The following is a 19,326-nucleotide window of genomic DNA, read 5'->3' on the forward strand; positions in this document are numbered from 1 at the left end:
CTCTTAGAACATTAAAATAACATTTAMTGTGTTTATGTATATATAATGTCAATAAAATAAGCTTGCAGCACAGCTTGAAAAATTCAAAAGATAGTTGAGAAATAAAGTACTGCTTGATTAGCATTTTTGGTATTTACTATTTATCAAAAACTACTGGTACACTAGATTTTGTGCTAGCTATGTTATAGTTTGCAGGCATGATTCTCAAACGGGGACAGACCTCGTTTCACAGCAATTTTGCTGGGAACAGAGAGAGCAAGGGCTTTCCAGGACTGTATCCTCGTCTTCCTGCCACCTCCTGCTCCTTATCTTAGAGATGGCCTCAGGCGACCTGCCAGCCCTGGGGAGTTGGCATCCAGTGTCTAAGGCTCCTTTTTCTTCTTCTTCCCCCCTGGCGTGGAGTAGGGCCTTTCACGTGCCTATCTCAGACTACTTTACTAGCCGTGCCTATGTGATGATGCTTTAGCTCTTGGGAAGGGGGGCTCTGGAGAAACGCGTGGCCACCGTTCTCCAAGCAGGGGCCCCCCGGCAGGGCCCTCGACTTGGAGCCCTGGAGCGCTGCCCCGTTACCTGCCTCTGCAAATCCCCGCTCCTGGACGAAAGAGCGCGGCTCTCCTGCAGGCACCAGCGGGTCTGAGCGTGGCCCTTGTCTCCTTTCACAATAGGAAATAGCTGGTTGTATATCTCAGAGTTCAAAAGGGTAAAAAATACCAGGTTTTGCTTTATAAAAGTTGCTTCTTTACTTAGTAACACGTTTCCCTTTGATTCTCACAGTAGGCAATTCTGTGTGGGAATGTTGGAGAGGAAGCCTTTAACATTTAGAAATGCAGGCTGTTAGTCTGACGGCCTGATTGAGATTAGTATCACAGGAAGCAAACTGAAACAATAGCCTTATAATACTGTTTCCATGTTGTGCACAGAACAGTACACAGTATAATTGGAATGTTGGTCAAAATATCATTTAATTACGATCGTCTTAAATATTTTTCAAGCTGTCTTCTAATTCTATTGGCATTATTCATTTTGCCATCATTGCATTAAAAGGGTTGGGATAAGTTTAGAATAGATCTTTGTTCCTTTCAAGTAAAGGTTTTGATCCCACAGAAAGTCACTCCTGGAAATCACCATCTGATGCTTACCAGTATTGGAGCTTCTGGAGTCAGGGTCTTATGGTCTTTAATATAGTCAGAAGGACATGTCTCCTTTTATTCTCTACTATAGCTTGTACAGGCATAAATTCTCCTAATGCTTTTTAGGGTTAATAGATGTCAAAAGAAAAAAACTTTTTTGTTAAAGAGTGGCTGCCTTGGTTAACATGATAGCTGCTTGATAATTGCCTCAGGCAATCTGCACTTGTTTGATACTGGGAAGAGTAGAGTCCTCTCTAGGAAGCCTGTGTGGTTAATACGTGGTGCCCGTAGTGTGAGTGGTTATTCTGACCAGACTCGAGAGAAAGGCATTACTGGAAGCAGAACTCTTTGGTATCCATGAGTTTCTGTCTGTGTCAGGACTGGGGACATTTTAGGCTAATTGGGCAAACACATTTTTTCTAGCTTTCTTTAATCCCATGCATGTCACCTGGGTGCTTTTTCTGTGCAGAGGTCCAGCAAAGGAAGCTGGCTGGGAGCTGCTCCAGTGCAGGGAGCGAGCAGGAGAAACGGGGAGGGAGCAGGGAAGCAGACGGGAAGCTGTTTCGGAGAAGGGAGGCCACAAGGAAGCCAGTGTGAAGTTGTTTCAAGGGAGGGAGACAACAGAGCCGGAAAGCCAGCAGGGAGCAGAGGGGAAAAAATAGCTTTACTCTAGGCTTTTAAGGGAGAGCATACTATAGGGAGAAGTGGTGTGGGTATTGTTTTGAATGTCTGGACAAGCCGCAGCTAATCTCAGGCCATTGTGGCATAAAACAGTGCTTTAAAAATAGCTTGTCTGCTTGTTTGCTTTTATCAAATTGGAAAAATAGGCCTGTGCCAACCRTGCCACTAGAAGTGAGAGCGCTATGTACCTAGCGCTTCAGCTGCTTAGAGTACCGTCTCTTGTCTAGGAAAGTGCRTCGCAGTGTTGCATTTGGTGAAGAAGCCTGATCTGCTGGGATGCTCTGTGCCCCCGAGATCCCTGTTCAAAACCAGTCGCAGCAGGAATTGAAGCACCTTTATAGGAGCAGCACCTATGTAATCTGGCTAGATACAAACTCTGTAATAAAATTGCAAAGCACCAGTAACCTAAGCGTTTTCTTTATAAAAGTTGCTTGTGCACTTAGAGATAAGAGCCCTTCAGGAAGCTTCCAGTTGAGGAGTAGCTTTTTCTTGATATATCTAAATTGATAGGTTTTTATTGAACACGTTGAAAATATCCCCTTGAACAGGATGTACTGCCCTGTCAAGACCAAAATAAAACCCAGTTGCTTTCCTTCAATGCAAAACAAGAAATTAGGAAGAGACGAGTTTGTCTCAAAGTGACTTTCTGTCTGCTGCAGGATAGAGCTGCTGCTGGATCTTCCCAGCTTGTGCTAACCATCATCACGTAGTTGGCCAGCCSTTGTCAAGGATGGCAGCTAGCAAGAGGGCAGTTACAGTTTGTGTCTATGGCACGTAATAGCCAAGAAACTTCTGTGGTGCCTACAGGATCTGGGAGCCTTGAAGGTTACACGGAGGGGATGATGTGACTAGTATCACTGTGGTTTCTCTGAATTTACACAAAGGCACCTCTGAGCCAGATCAAAGGTGCTGAAATGAATATAGGCTGTTTGCTAGAAGGTTGTTTATACCTGAGCAGTTATTTCTTGCAAGGAGAGCCTGATTTTTGAGCTTTCAGACTTGTTCCAAGAGGCTGGACTGAAGGAAATGAGCAAGCATCTACGGAAAAAGTGTTCTTAAACTTGGGAACAGTGCACATCCTGACAGTGGGAATTAATCAAAGCTTGTTTACAAGAGCTATTTTTAGCATAAAAGATTATCGTAAACACTGCAATAAGCATTTGCCACAACGGTTCAAAGTTTCTTGTTGATTAGTAATTCCTACTTTGGTGATTGGAAAACTTTTTGAAATAGAAGCGATTAGAAAAAGCTTAAGATGAAAATCAGATACAGACTGAGCAATACTGCCTTGGGGCAATATGAACAGTCGATGAGATGTCAGACTGGCTCTTGAGAAACCATTGCTCTGGCCCTGATTCTGCTGTAGCTGTGACTGTCACCCCAGGGAGGACACTTCACTTTTCTGTGCCCCTCCGACTTGATCCGATCTCCTGATCTGAGCTGGATARGGACTCCCTCTCTCTCCCTCGCTCGCTCGCTCTCATTTACTGGCTTCCTAGTGCTATGTGAGAACAATCTTGGCTAGGATCCATCAATGTAACTATAATATGAACAGTGATATTGTAATACTTCATTCTGCTGAGTTATAGTTAAATAATTTATATATTTATGCTAATTTTTAGTCAAATTGGAATATTTTCAGTCCAGTCTCCCTGCTTTATTGCCATGGTTCTTGAAGTGAAATACTGCCATTATTAAGGGAGAAATGAAAAATGTTGTAGGAAAAACAAAAACCCATCCTTATTTCAAAATTTAATTGGCTAATTATTTTACAATTGCCAAAAGTCCTACCTAAAAACCAGTGCTGTTTGATTCCATAGTTACCTCTCTGTAAGACCTGGAAAATTCTGGCTAGTGTACATTAGCTGCTACTACCTAGATAAAGTGACATCAAACCCCTATGGAAAACTGTTAAAGATTAAATTCTGCCCCCACTTCCTCATCGTAACCTCTTACTTTCATTGGATCCCAGCTTCCTGAAATGTTTCTCCTGTAAAGCTGAATTTTCTTATGCTAACGCTCCAGTCCAGCCAGCCCTAAGGTAAATTAATAAAGAATATTTAAAGCAAAAAGAAAGAAYGGAGGGATTTCTGGGAGCAGCTGGCAGTAGCAATGGCTTTGCTTCTCTTCTACCAAGTAGATTAATTCTAAGGAAAACCAGATTTTTGCTAGTGGCCAAAACTGTACTGCTTCTGATATACCCAGCTCCTTATGTGTGTATTCTCTGTGTATAAAGAYATTAGTAGTTAGTGATTTTCAGAGGCATAACTGCAGCCGTCCTAGGCATGCTACTGATGCACGTTAGTATAATTATATTGCTAAGTYACCTGACACGGGGCCCTGCAGTAGCGTCCGCTGTATTTCTTTGCTGTCGGCTTCCTCGCTGTCTCGTAGAGACGGGGAGCGTGCCCTGCTAGGTACCAGAGGAAACCGTGATCTGCCCCCGAGTGCGTCTGCGGGCTCCTCTCGCCCGCTGGAGCGGAGGGAAGCGAGGGATGCAGAGGGGTTTGTCATCCGCCAGGTCGGAGGACGTCTGCGAAGCGCGCTGGCCGGGCTTTCGGGTTAGGAGCGGGGGGATGCCCAGCAGCACAAACCCTCTGCCCTCCCGCTTCCCGGGTGCCTCCAGCTGGACTAACGTAATTTTAATAAAAATGTTAAACTCCCACCCGATGAATCTGCGCAACCACGTGCTCTAAAGCTGACTCTGTTTTAAAGTGCTCTGCTAAATTAGGACATTAAGAGTTTGAACCTGCAGCCCCAGTGTGTGAGCGATCCTGTGTCCTCTGTGTGTGTTGGTATAAGTAATATAATTTATATACATGGAAAAGCAAACTTAATCATCTGATAATACAAGTAAAGTGTTTGTCTTTCACTGTTGGAGGCATTTAAGAATACAAATGCTTTGAATAGCCTTCCTGCCTTTGAATGGTGATGTTTTGTTAATGCAAACTTAATGAGCTGGAAAAAAAAATGGAAAGGAGAGTCTGGGGTAAGAGCTGAAAAGTCAGTTTTTCTGAACCCACACTTGGCTGATTGTCTTGGGCTGTAGCCATGATCCCTGCTGAATAAACCATTTGTTTGCTTCCGGAAAAGTCAAAAAAAACCCTTGACATTCTTTACACAGCAGAAACAAGCTTGGGAGCAGATGGTCACTTACTTTTTCTTTTTTCTTTTTTTTTTTTAAAAATGTCATTATGGTCAAAGTGCATACTATTCACATATATTATTGTGTATTTTTTTGTATTTTAAATTCTCGCCCTGATGTAATTTCCCGAAGCCGGTCGCTTTGTACGAAGGAGGAATTGGCCCCCCTGCACGTCTAGCTTGGCTTGCAGTGCGGAGGCGCTCAGTGATAAATGCCCAGCCTGTGCTGGCAGTCCCCAGCAAGTGACTTCTCCTCCCTGCTAGCCAAAGCTGGTGTTCAGAAGCAGAGGATGATAACTAAGCGCTCCCAGTGGCGCGGAGATTGGGTCTGTTGATGCCCTTCTTTGCGGCCGGTGTCGTCGTCGTCGCCCAGGGCTKTCCGCGCTGAACAGCGTCTGGGGCAGCTCTGCATTGCGAACGCTCGTCCCGCTGCGTTTGCTCCCAGTCCGGCCTTAGGCACTAGCTGAAGCGGTTGCAGAAGATATAAATTGGACTCATCCTTTAATCTTAACTGATTCATACTTTAAAATAAAAGCTGCATAGCTGTCTCAGGCTTTTTCCTACCAAAAACACCCCCCTCCCCCCAAAACCAAAAACAAGCTAATGCATGTTTTACAAAGCAATACAAACAAATACAAAGCAATGCAAACAGAAGCAAATGAATTTATGCTTCTAGACTTCTTCCAAAATGAGTATTTCCACAAGAAACATGAAGAAAAATGATGAATGTGTTGTTTCAGGGAGGAAAAGAACAAAACTGAAATAGTCTCTTCTGTTAGTAGGATGTGTACTAGAGAACATAAACAGTATGCTGAAATTGCAACATTAAGCCAATGAATAAAACCAAGTTCTCCAAGAAACGGAGAAGTTTCTCGCTGTTCCTGCAGCGAAGGCTGATGCAATTAGGACTGGAGCCTTCTGGCCGGCCGGATGTGCCGTGGCTGCTGTGCGCCCGGGAGCGATCCAGGGCAGAGCCCGCGCAGCTTCTTCGTGGGCCGCTCCGGCTGCCTCTGGCCACGGAGCGCCTTCAGTCGAGACAGGACTTACCCCTGCTGGCTTGACAGTGGCTAAGGCTTTGGATTGRTGTTTGTTATCCTTTGTTCTGAAGCAAGAAGGACTTTTTTTTTTAATTATTCAGAGCCTGCTCTACTACTACATGGATTTGTAAAGCCTGAGCACAAATGTGCAGGCTTCTAGGTAAAGCTGTTAGGATAAGCTTAGCCTAGCTGGCTGAGGGGCACAGAACAGCTGTGAAACCTAAAAATCATTTCCTAAGAAAACCCAGAATGCCAGGAAGTTGCCTGTAAAACATGGCAAGAAATTATTGGGTCTGCTCCTACACAGAAACTTCTCTGTGCTAATCACCGGCAAATCATCTCCTGCAGGCTTCTTGTTCGTGGAGTTTAAACTTTTAACAATCTTAACATTTTGAAGAGAGGGCAAGAGGCAATTGCCTGCAGAGGAAAGCCAAAAAAACACAACAGTGAGGTGATTAACCAAAAACCACAAATGCTTTCATAAATATGCCAGCGTGGCTTTAGGTTTCATCACAACAGTAGCCTGACTTCCCCAGGAAAAGATACGACGTGCTGGATTCCTGAACCTTCCTCTACATGTACAAACATATAGGATGCAAGTAGGAGAGGGAGTCTTTTCTCCTGGCTGGACAGGAGGTAGGTAGATAGCAGAGCGTGTCGGAGTTCAGTAGAGCGGCACGTAAGGAGTTCAGAAGTCTGCAACTGAAAAATCAGGGAATGGATGTGTGTTTTTCCTGCAAATTGTTGAGTTAGATGAAAGGGAATTTCCTCAAAAAGACGCCAAGGGAGACGTTTTTATACTAAAGGCATTGTTAACAGAGGTCTCCCTAAAGAGAGAAGCCGTCGATAAAGTATTTGAACTTCTTAGGAAACTTGAATTCATGTAAAARTCTTTTGTTAGGCCATTTGCTAGGAATGCACAAATTTTGCTTACCTTCTATAATACTTGCTTCATTCTCTGTATTTGTCAGGAGAWATAAAGGATGCTTGAGGCCAAAAGAGTACATGCTAAGATTATGTGCCTCCGTGTCTGGTTATATATGTGTTAACATAGATTTAGATACTGAAAACAGATCTTGCAGAAACACGCATAATATAAAGTGAGTAAAGAGGTTATCACATATATTTACCAAAAGRTTTAGAAAAAAATTCTTCTGCCTTTCTAGTAGTATGGATTTCCCTTCACATACTATACAGGTTGGTTTCTTCTCAAGAACTCTCCCACCAGAATGCTATTATAGARAGGAAGTTATAACAGCAGAAAAGTATTTTATTGTCTTTTTTTATTGGATGTGATTATATTGAAAAATGGTAGCTRGAAAAGCTGAAGTTTTTAAATGCTTTTGTCCTTTTTTCAGTATGCGCTGACAAYGAGAATGAACTAGAGGCAGACCAGCAGATGGACAACTTGTACCTGAAAGCTTTGGAGGGATTTATTGCCGTGGTGACACAGGATGGAGACATGATCTTCTTGTCAGAGAATGTCAACAAGTACATGGGTCTAACCCAGGTAACTTGTTCCCTAACACTTTCCTGCCTTTGTAATACAATTCCTAGAAGCTAGACATATGCCTAAATGCAGAAAAACAGTTATGTGTCACTGAAAAAAAGGCTTGCCTTCCTAGATCCTGCTGTGGAGAACAGAATAGACATTTTTATGTTATTAAAAGATAGCCAAAGTTTTCAGAGGATTTTGATCAGATCTCATGTGCTGTTTTGCGCACCCTATTGAGTTGCCAATTGGATGTGGCTGTGGAGTCAATGTAAACAGGTTAATTACAGGACACACGACAAATTACTAATAAAGAAGACTGAGTTAAACCTCACTGTGATCCACTGCACACAGCAGTGGTCAGACTTAGCATGTTGTCTTACTTCCTCTCTCAAAAATTTCGGAAATGATCCTTCAGCTGTTATCAGTACACTTAGTTCTCCTGACTGGTTTGTTATAAATAAGTAATATTTAGAAATAGATAAATGAGCAACTGAAATTGTCATTGAAAAATAAGGATTTCCAAGAAATTGTCTCAATGTTCCGTTTTACTTGTTTTATATTATCTTTTATGTATTAGCAGTTGCTTTTTTTGGCTAAATACTGTTTTTATTTCTGAATAGGTGGAATTAACTGGACACAGCATTTTTGACTTCACTCACCCATGTGACCATGAAGAAATTCGAGAGAATCTAAGTCTGAAAAATGGTAATCTTGAAAATACAAAAGAGTTGCTGTTTGCTTTTTAAATAACCAAATGAAGTAATTGGCTGATAATGGAGATCTGTTACTCCTGGTAAAGAGAATTTTCATTCCTGGAGTAATCATTAACTGTTACTCAGTGCTTTGCAAATTTGTCTTAGTTTTGTTTTGCCAAATATGCTTAAGTATGATACCAATGAGGACTGCTTGTCCTTAAACAGGACTTGGTAAGGACTGTTTTCCTTTCATCAAGTTAAGATAGGCATAATGTTTTCACTTGTAAATGTTTGCAAAGATTTATGTGCTGCAAGCTAAAACACAGGTTTAAATGCACAGTCCCACATAAGTTCCACTTAAAGTTTCAGATCTCAGATTTAAACTGTGCGTCATAGGTCCTTGCATCTTTAGTGGTGTCTGCAGATAAATTATCTCACAAGTAGTCTATTATTACTTACAAATCTTTCATGCTTTTAAATAGAAGGAATTAGGAAGCAAAAGTGAGAAGATTCATTTTTTCTTTTCCTTATCTAGGTCCAGGCTTTGGAAAGAAAAGCAAGGAGATGTCAACTGAGCGTGACTTCTTCATGAGGATGAAATGCACTGTTACCAACAGAGGCAGAACTGTTAACCTCAAATCTGCCACGTGGAAGGTACCACATTTTAGCTGTAAAAAGTGTTACTGATTTAAAAAGACATTTTGGCTTGTAGCAAAAGTACATTCTAAGTTTGTGTCTCATTCAAAAATCATTATTTCAGGTTTTGCACTGCACTGGACAAGTTAAAGTATATAACACTTGCCCTCCTCACACTCTGTGTGGGTATAAAGAGCCTCTTCTCACCTGCCTTATAATAATGTGTGAGCCTATTCAGCATCCTTCAAACATCGATATCCCCCTGGACAGCAAGACCTTCCTGAGTCGCCATAGCATGGACATGAAATTTACTTACTGTGATGACAGGTAAACTCCACTGATCGTTCCTTTTCGTGGCTGTTTCTACCTTCCCAAACAAAACAAGCAGCCAGTCCTTCGAAACTTTCTTACTGTGTGGACCTGGTAAGGAAGGACTGGAAGAAAACACATTCTATTACCAACCAAGACAGATACTCAGTGGCTCACTTAATCCAACTCAAATCTCAGTTTAGGAAAAATGGTACTCTTGCTGTGTTTCCTCCTCCTTCTGAGCGATGAGCTCAAATTCATTGGCAGAAGATGAGAAAATTTAGAGTGATAAGCATCATAGGCCTTAAACTGAAGAGTAAAGAGCATTTTTGTAACATTTTTTTAGAGAATGCCTCTAAGGACGTGCCTTACAGACCTTAATCAAGGACAGTTTGGTGGTTGATTTGACCCAAGATAACATAATCAGTTAGCTGGAAAATACTTTATTCCAAGATTAGCTAAGAATTGCTAAGGAGTCCAGAGCATCTGCCGCTCTGCAACAGTTACGATCTCCTGCTCAGTAAAGAACAACCTTTGCTGGTTATCTCTCTGCTTCTTTTAGTGATGACATGGAGGAGAAGGAAAGATCTTGGGTCAGGTGAGAGGCCTGTGTCCTCCACTCCCCCATGCCTCCCTCAAGTGAAAATATTGAGATCTCCCTGCATAATTTCCCTGGGGAACTCCATGGCGTTTCATACCGTGCGTCTCCTCTCCCTGCCTAAGTGTTACAGGACCCCTCTTCCCAGTGAGTGTGAGTGAACCAGAGATCCCTTCCAATGCAACTTTCTCCTGTCCTGTCTTTTCCCAGAAAGTCTTGCCTGTCCTACCTTTTCTAAAGTTTATGAGATTTTCTCTGAAAGTGATGTGAAGTTCTTGATGGTTCTGGCTAGTGGCACTAGTCTCCGGGAATTCAAAGCTGTTTGCAACTGCTGACATCCAAGGGGTTGCCAATGGGATTATACTGAATGGGATTATGTATGCTTGAACCTCGTGAAAAAATGGCAGGACTCAGACCTGAGTTATTTCTTGTTCTTTTGGGGATTTTTTTTAACTTATTCTAGGCAAGATTATTGTTTTAAATAATGTGTTGAAGCAACTGTACAAACTGGCAGGGTTAGCAGCTGTGGATGAAAGCAAGATTGCAAGTGTGAAACTTTTGACTGATCTTCTGTCCTCTCTGAGCATTTAGCAGCAAATRTGTTGTAAATAGAAAAGTACTGTGGATTGCACCAGGAGTCTATTCTGCTCTGATAAGTAGAAGGTAATTATATGAAAGCAGGTTAGCCATTCTTTAAAGAAAACTGCTAGGATTCTCAGAGAATAAATACAATAACTGAGATTTAAGACACTGTCTCCAGGAAGGTACAGGGGACTACCCTGTATGTGTACACATTCAGGGTAAAGAGGCACTCATTTTCAAAAGCATTCCCCATAATGCACACAAGAGCAATATTTATATACACACAATTATGCATAGAAAAAATTGTTGGATATAAATTCTGAACATTTTGATGTGTGCCTGAGGAGGAGGCAAACCTCGGGCACCTCCCGGGTTCCCCTCAGCGCAGCCCTATGGCTCTCTGCTCCCGCCTGGAAGGATGCTGATTTCTCKCCAACGGAAGACACCTCAGTAGACACATACAAGTGCAAAACACTCCGTTGTTCTTATCAAATTTGGTGCTGCTAGACAAATTGCATGAAAGGAACAGCTTATGCCAGGAATGTGAATGCAGTCTGAAGGAAAGCTGAGAAGGGGGAGAAAAAATAGCATGTGCCCGTCAGATGCCTAGACCCTTTTCAAAGTACTCTTGCCTTTCCGCAGCAAAGAAGTTTCCCTTCCCTCATTTTGAATGTATGATGCACTATCCTACTTATTTTGCCCTCCAAAAATAATTTTTATCTGTGGGCCTATGACTCTCCTGTGGCTAAGTGGAATATGCTGGTGTTCTTAAAAAGCCTTAGTGAGGCATTGGACTTGTAAAGAAAGGTTTTTGAGATAAAATATTAAAAATAAGGTCCATAATTCAAGTTGCTGTTCTCTTAAATGCCTGCTTCTGCCATTAATGGAGAGCTATTTAGAAACATTCYCTTTCTCTGCTTATCTTGGCTAAGTGGTTTAAAGGAAGGATTATTTTAGCCGTGATGCAGAAATGCTGATCGGTGGTACAATTCAATAATCYGAATAAGGGTTTATTTCAGCTATACAGTGCTTTTGTGTTGGGGAAGATCTCTGGTGAGGGTGATTTTAGGCCAAAAAGGGGGCAAGTCTGTGTATAAAAGGAATTTGGTTACTTTGGAGGCATAACTGATGCTAAGCAGTGTCTTCCTGTGTTGAGCCACTTGGGCAATGGGCAGTTAGAGGCAGAAAAGCCACGAAACAGAAGTGGAAACTGCGTCTGAATTTGATGCAAAATACGCACGAAATCGCCCCAGCACGAGCAGTCTGAGCCTGCRTGGTTCACCCTTAACAAGGGAAAACCGAGGGCTGTGTTTGGGCGGACACCCGGGCTTTGCAAGCACAAAGGATGCCATGGCATTGCGGGCGCTATCGGCTCTTCACCTTGACACGTATTCTCTCTGAGGTGCCCGAGCCGGGGGGAAGCGCTCTTTGCCTGTAATTGCTTTAGACAGTATGCATGAGGGGAGAGACAGATAAGGAAATAAATCTATCCCAGACACTGGGAGCAGATTAGAGGTACGCGCAGTGATGCCAAAGGTTGTGTCACATACCACCCGTTTCCTGGCACTGAGGTGCTTAAAAGCCTCTGTTGGCCTTTGCTCTGATGACATGATTGATTTGGAGAATTGTATGTTCATGGTTACAAGAAACCTAATTAGTTATACTCTTTTTGCTTTTTCTTCATTGGAACATTTTAAAGGAGGAGGTGAGGAAGAAAAGGGAGCGATGGAGGATGTGTGGTGATTCAAAATAGATGCGTTTAGGATTATACAAAAAGATGCAATTCTGGTAGTGTCAATCCAAATTAGGAGATTCTTCTAATATGAATGTACATGTGGAATCCAGTCTATGCCTGATTGAAAGAAAGCTGTGTTGTTGTATTGTGTTTCCAGTTCTGTCCATGTAAAACAGAAATATGCAGGTTTAGGGCCTTACATAAGGGTTTAAAAGTCAGTTAACCATTTGACCTATATTTGGAACACATTTTTAAATTATGTGAGACTGCAAATCCTATTGAGATGCCAGTGATGATATCTGAAGCTGAAGATCCTCGTTTGGCAAAACTAGCTCTTCACAATAAGCAGGAAAAGCTTTTTTTGTTAATAAACTTTATTCTAGATAGACCACATGAGTAAGAGAGATTCTAAGTTCTGGTGAAGGTTTTAATGTAGCCATCTAGTTTCTTTTTTTGACCAGCAAAGCAGATACATCTGAAACCAGACAGCTGTCCCTCTGAGCAGTGGGCAGGGGTCTCAGGTTTTTGCGTGTTTTTGGCCTGGGTTAGAGTGGAAGCAGCCACAAATGTCTCCACTTTTTACGGCCTTTTGGGATTATCTCGGGCTCCTTCTCAACAGTTAATTTAGGTACTTAGTAGGATTGCCAGCCTGCTAGAGTGAGCTGCACGTTGTTGTGGCAGAGTGTTTACCCAGATTTATCCCAGAGGAAATGTGTGTTGGGTTTATTTTTTTTTTTTTAACTCATTCTGCTTTAAAAGTATAATTTTTTTTGTTTGTTCCTGTCAAGACCAATTTAACTTCAATAACTTGGTAACAGGTTGAATAAAGAAAGACTTTGTCTAGAGTTCCACACCCTCATGCGCACAGTCCACATAAGGCCTTAAGAATATATACCTAGTTATTTTTTATGAGCAGTAAACATTGCAGTAGTCTTTCACAAAGAGCCTGACCTCTCACTCCTGTTACTTCTTATGATACTATTTTAACTCAAGAAATGGTATGGACTAAAAAAGCTTTGTATTCCTGTAAAGAGACAGAAAAGCACTAAAGCCCAATTTAAAAAAAAAAAGTAAAAAAAGTAACTCATTTCTATTTCTAAGAAATGTAATCTTTGAAGCAGTGAGCTTTGTATATGTTTTGCCATGTCTCAGAGAACTAAAATGAGCTAAAGTCACACAAATTCAGAAATAGGATTCAGATCATTTGTTTCTCCATCACCTACCTTAAACACAAACTTTGCCTACACAAATTGGATGCCTTCCACCTCCCAAGAAATTTCAGTTACCCTTAAAGATGGATATATTAAGAAAAACTGAAATACAGTGCTCAAAAAGTATTTAAATAGTGGTAGCTGGGACAGATCTGCACTTGAGAGCTACTGCCCATCTCTTTAATGTGTTTTCTGAGATTTTGACCACAGTTACATCATGGTGCCAAATTTAGCAAAGTGCCAGTTGGGTGAAATTAAGATTCTCCCAACGGTATTTGTGTTTTTAGAGGAGAGTGGTTAACAGGAGAATAAACAGCCTCTCAGCCCACCTGTCTCCTTCAACTAAAATTACTATTATTCTAATTAGCATCAATTTAGTTCTTATAAATGCAAAGGCAACACAAAGCCTAGCGCGGCAGGAATGCCATCCAAAACCACCAGACAGTTTGTTTTACGGTTTTGTCATTCCACAGCTCGCACAGAGACCGATTTTTCTCCCTAGTGTCCCGGTAAAGGTGAAGCGGCCTGTGCTCTGAACTCAGGTTTCGTAAACGCGTGGTCCCACGGGCCGTAGCCGTTTCCGGGGCTCTTTCAGGTTTGTCCTCTTTCTCCTGGCTCTGCAGCCTGCCTTCTGCTTTGCCCTTGGTCCTCTGCGCGTTCCTTCGGCAGCGCTCGTCCCTCGGAGGCGGCGGTGGAAGGCCTTGGAGGACGCACCTCAGTGGCAAAACTCCGAGCGCCTCTCAAGGGCGCGGAGGCTTTTGAACTCCTTTTTCCCGTTTTCGGCCCGCTTAGGCTCTCGGCTGCTTAGGGCTTCTGTGGTGAACTGCCGGTACTTGCTGCTCGGAGAGTCACGGGACGGCTGCGTCCGGTCTGGTTTGCAGGGCTGAGGAGGCGGCAGCCTGGGGGCTCCGAGGCGCCTCCGAATCGGCAGCTTCCGAGTGAGGAGGAGGAGGAGGAGGAAGAGTACAGGAGTGTGTGTGATCTGCCAGTTCAAGTAGCACAAAACAAAACCATTAGCAATTCTCGGAGAGAGGATAGCTGTCATAAAAAAAACCCGCAGTATTTAAAAATAAATCTAGGAAATATTTTCAGCCAGTTTTAGTYTTTTGGGGTGGGAGAAAGAAACATGCTATAATTTTTAAAAAACCTGTAAACTACTAAAGAACCCCAGTTTATTCCCAAGAGTGTTTAAAGCTCAGCAGTGGTAGCAGATTAGCAGATTAGTTAACAAGGGCATGGAGGCAGTTTAGCCAATTTTTTTTAAAAGTAGCTCATTTAAATAAACAATTAATCTTGACTGGTATTTCACTATTGCCCAGCATGAGTTTAGAATTTTTCAGTATTGTGTGGATTGAGGGAAGTTCTCTGATACTTTATTTTTATCTTTGTTTTGTATACTTTTTAGTTGTTTATAGTGTAAGGACATCAACCCATCTCTTGCTATCTTTAATCCAGGATTACATTAGATCTAATTAAATTGGACATCCTCACAGCAGGATCATACCGCAAGTTCTGTGCCGTGGAATGACAAGAAGGGTAATTTTACAGTAATGTGAGAGGAGCATTGCGGGACTGGAATAAAACATTTGGCACAGAGATTGCAATTCCTATATGCTAAGCGTTAAGAGGCCCTATGCCTCCTCTAATGCACGTTTTTTCCTCCTGCAGTCTCAGTTCCCATGTTGACACCCGATTAAGACTGTGGTAGAGTTTTGGGTTTACACTGATGCTGCTGAAAGCACAGTGCTTCTTCTTTTTTTCTCCTTACTTTTATTTCCCTTTTCTTCTCTCCCCTCCCAACCCCTGCTTGACTGTGACCTCCAGATGACGGGATTAAGATTAAATCCTGAACTTCCTGAATTTTAAAAGCCTTCCTCAATGAGCTCCAAACTCATTTGGATAGTTTAATGATTCCATGCCATTATCTAACCAGAGGGCTATATTTCCTGTTTTTAAAGACTCTGTTTACACTGCTCCTGGCAAAAGTCTCTGGCCTGTTACATCAGTGCATCCCAGCTGACTGCATAAAAAGAAGTAGCAACTGTGTTTCAGGATCCTCAATTTTATTAGGACTCCTTCTGTATTTGGTGTTTTCTCCTGATGCTCCAGTTCCTGTGATCAATTGTGAGAACTTCATTGTGAGAACTTACGGTTTTATTAAAAAGAAAAAACTTTGGTTTTGGAGAGAAGTTCTATGTTTGACTGGGAGGCAATTTAAAAGCTTAGGAACTTGTCACTGAAAGCAGACAAAAATGCAAATGCAATCTCAGCCTTTTTTGAAACACAATTCAATAATTTGGCCTTTGTTGGTCTMACTCATAACAAGTCTTAAGACTCGTTATTTGTACGTGTGAAAAAGGTTATTTACAATTAGGAAGGTCAAYGCTGTAAATACCCAGACCTTCAGAAAGGAAGAGTTTTTGCCAGTTCTCCCCTCCTGATGTGTCAGACACATTATCCAGAAAATTGATGACCAGCAATGGGAAAATCCAATAAAATCAACGACAGTGTTTGCTTAACTAAACCATTATAAACCCAGGCTCATTCCATGGAGAACAGGACAGAGGGTATTTTTCAGCTTGACACAACCAAGGTGTCCTGCGGGTATGAGCTATCGAGTTCTGTAGCAGCAAGGGAAAAGCTGACTCAACACGTTGGCTTTCAAACCATATACAAAACAGCTACATCTTCTTTGTCTTCCTTGCTTGAGGGCAATCTCGGAGATGACTGCCATGCTTTCGTTTTGTTAGTTTTACAGTATTTACACGTCTGTCTTGTAAAGACATGCTTTTGTCTAGCGCGTTGGGCCAACACCACCCTTCACGGGAGCGCGCCCGACTGGGGATGCGTGTCTCAGAAGTAGYAACGCAGCAGTGCCGCTCATCAAAACTTGGGGCAGCAGCTGGACCCTTCCCCAGGGAGTCGGTTACAGCGCAGAGCCCCTGGCCATGCCACCGCGCSTGGCGGCAGCGCTTACGGGCCGAGACGTGACTCTTCCTTCCCAAACGCCCCAGCTTTTCGAGCAGTCAGCTAACTCGTTTGTAGTTGTTTTTGCTGCTGCTCTCGGCAAAACTGCAAGTTATTATTGCTGTTTAGAAAGTAGGAAAAGGCATGCACGAGCATTGCGGTTCACTTGAAACAACAGGGATGTTTCCTTATTTTCCCAGCAGATATGGTATCTTTGCTTCTGACAGCATACAGAGGATTTTGTTTTGTTACAAACCGTATTTCCTGTAAAGTTGTGTGTGACAGTATTTCAAATATAATTTAGGAAAAACAGACCCTTTTCCGCTACTCCCTTACTAAGAGAAAATTGTCTACACATTTTGATGAGCTCTTTTTATTTATTCAGGAACTTGTGAGAAATCTTGCCTCGCCAGAGCACTCATAAAGGCTCTGAAAACAGTCTAGTTCTGGAGCTCTTGGCTTTCTTTGTATAAAATCCTACTTAGTTTGTGGATTACTCACCCAAGTAACCTAATCCATGGGCTAAAGTTTAATATAATTGAGAAACACTAAATAGAAGAGCGAATTTTTTTTTAACCACCATTAATTTCTCACCTTGCGCTTTTATTTTATTAAATGTAATACCCTTTGTGAATTAACCCTTTTATGTATGTTTTTTAAAATATATATACTTCTAAATCTGATGGTGTCACCCTCTTCCTTGCATGTGTTTTATTCCAAATGATGGTAGTGGGGGGTTTCTGTATGCAGTAGACATTTCGAGAAATCTCTTTTGAGAAATGTCATTTTGAGAAAATCACTTTGTAAGCAATGGTTTTCCAGCTGTCATTTTTCTGTAAGAGTTACTATGCAGTAGGCCTGGGAAAATATGCGGCACATGTAATGACTACCCTAAGAATCTTAATTACAGAAGTAGTAAAAGGCAATTTATTCTGAACACAGAAACATTTTGGAGCATGATTAGACATCCTTGATAGCTCCTCATGTGTTAGGAAATTTCAAATTTTTCGAAGTGTGGTTTTGGCTCTGTGAGTCTGAGGACTAGAACTAATAGCTGCTCTTCACATGTAAACATAAGGCTAGGGCAACATGAATTTAAAATGTTTGTTTTTCTCTTAACCAAGAATAACCGAACTGATTGGTTACCATCCAGAGGAGCTACTGGGCCGCTCAGCGTATGAGTTCTACCATGCCTTGGACTCAGAGAATATGACCAAAAGTCATCAGAACTGTAAGTCATATTCTTATTTTTCTTCGCAGTTTGCACAAAAAGCACAGCTTCCAGGTTCCTCAATAGGTAGTTGAAAATTTAAACACACCTTGTGTGTGAGGCTGGTTTTGATGTGCGTATATTCTCAGAGGGCAGAATTTACCACTTGCAAGAAGAAGCTTTTGTGCTACCGGGTATGTCTGGCTGAAACTTGCTGCTGATACTTCCACAGGTTTGATTTTGCCATACTTTTAACTAAGTTTGGGTGACAGTTACTCCTAAGAGAATCTCTTCTCTCTCTAAGGGATAACATGGATCGTGGGAAAATTGGAAAAACTTTTGAGTTAGGCAATACTAGCTTGACTATCCGATAACCCTCTTCAAAAGGCCACAAAATCACACTTCCTCTCCCTCACATAAGATTTGAATCAAGTCATTTTGAGACACATCTTAGGTTTTGATCCTTAAAGGTGGCACTGTGGTTTGAGACAGCGTAGATGCACTGATGTACAAATGATATTTCCCACTTCTGTTATAACCACTGAACTAATGCATGGGAGATCTGTTGGGAAAGAACCAGTACAACGGCTGTTTCTGCTGTTTTTATTATTGAAAAAAGAAAAGAGCTGCTAGACTGGAGTCCATAAGTGAAAAAAAACACCCTGAAGTTACTATGATCTAGGTTGCTGTGTCTCAGCAAAAAAGCCCATGACTAACATCATATGCCTGTAGGGAGTTACTCCCCCCGAGAAGTATTCCTGTACTTTTCAGAGAAAAGTAGCAACAAAAAATAACCATTTGACAGGGACAAGGGATATGTATTAGCTATAGTGGCAAGGATACAGGACAGCTTACAGTTGAAATGTTATTTGAAAAAATATTTGGCAGTGATTAAAGTTTATGCTGTAAAACAGTGTTGGTATGACTCATCCTGTTTCCAGAGCTGTCAAAAAAAATATCATACCATACTTATGGAAAGTTGTCTGAAATCTGTTTGTTAGAATTGTTTTTTAGGAAATCTATTTATACTTCTAACAGCAAAAAGTAATTAGTGGTACCCATAGGCAGGGGGTGCATATCCTACACTGAGTTATCAAGAGTCATTGTGAGTAATGAGTGGGGCTGCTGCGTTGGTGGTTTCCGATTGCTGAGTTAAATCTGTAAGAAAGGGACCGTGCCAGAGGGGACTGGAATGAGCATTGGCAACCTCTTGGGTAACAGGAGGGAGACTCCGTGGTGGCAATGAATTAGATGCGACCACTGAGTCGAAACTCATCCCTGTAAAGATTTCGGGATAGGTTCTAGCAACTGTCTTAAGCAGGCTTTGACAGAGGTTGCTCTTCACTCTGACAGTTACGTTCAGCTCACGCAGAGCACAAGTTACATCTAGATGCCATTTGTGGCTACTGAATAGGGCCGTGTCCTGCAAACATGTGCTGTTAGGCATGAGGCCTGATCATGAAGTGGTCAAAGGAAGGTCTAGAGGAATCGGTTATACTATCAAAATTGCATGTGGCTGCTCAAAGTGCTGTGCACTATGTGGACAATAAAATATTTAGGTTCAGACTACAGTGGGTGATTCCATAGTGTACATAGTACCACATGATCAGCACGGATGATCTCTACTGTTGGAAGGAATGGACCAAACTCTGCTGTGCTAAACTGGTAAATGCTGTTGCCCATAACAGGATGGTCAGTTTACATCATCAGCAAATTGGACTCTCTTTGTCGTACAGAGTTAAATGTGCCCTGTGTCTTCTAGGACAGTTAAGCTTACCACCATCTTGCTGAGTGACCACAAAGGCAAAGAGGTAGCAAGCTGCGACTGCGCAAGGGTCTATAAGTCCTCTGAATAGGAAACTCCTCAGTTTCGTAATGCATGCCAATATTAATGAG

General features: G+C 42.0%; 1 protein-coding gene and 1 long non-coding RNA gene across 3 annotated transcripts in view; one reads left to right on the forward strand and one right to left on the reverse strand.

Moving 5' to 3' along the window:
- EPAS1 (endothelial PAS domain protein 1) overlaps positions 1-19,326 on the forward strand; it is a 76,428-nt gene that overhangs the window by 44,399 nt on the left and 12,703 nt on the right. For both annotated transcript variants that reach the window (XM_085315872.1, XM_085315871.1), the window contains exons 3-7: positions 7,351-7,502; positions 8,108-8,192; positions 8,718-8,836; positions 8,943-9,145; positions 17,345-17,451. In XM_085315872.1, the coding sequence (XP_085171998.1) occupies positions 7,351-7,502; positions 8,108-8,192; positions 8,718-8,836; positions 8,943-9,145; positions 17,345-17,451 (666 nt within the window). The remainder of the gene's footprint in view (positions 1-7,350; positions 7,503-8,107; positions 8,193-8,717; positions 8,837-8,942; positions 9,146-17,344; positions 17,452-19,326) is intronic.
- Positions 12,041-19,326, reverse strand: part of LOC146589689 (uncharacterized) — a 59,631-nt gene continuing 52,345 nt past the window's right edge. Inside the window, exon 3 of the long non-coding RNA XR_014897129.1 lies at positions 12,041-14,235. This is a non-coding gene — a long non-coding RNA (uncharacterized LOC146589689). The remainder of the gene's footprint in view (positions 14,236-19,326) is intronic.

Source organism: Rhea americana, unplaced genomic scaffold, assembly GCF_003343005.1.
Source record: "Rhea americana isolate MKP2758 unplaced genomic scaffold, rheAme1 scaffold_44, whole genome shotgun sequence".
Lineage (NCBI taxonomy): Eukaryota > Metazoa > Chordata > Aves > Rheiformes > Rheidae > Rhea > Rhea americana.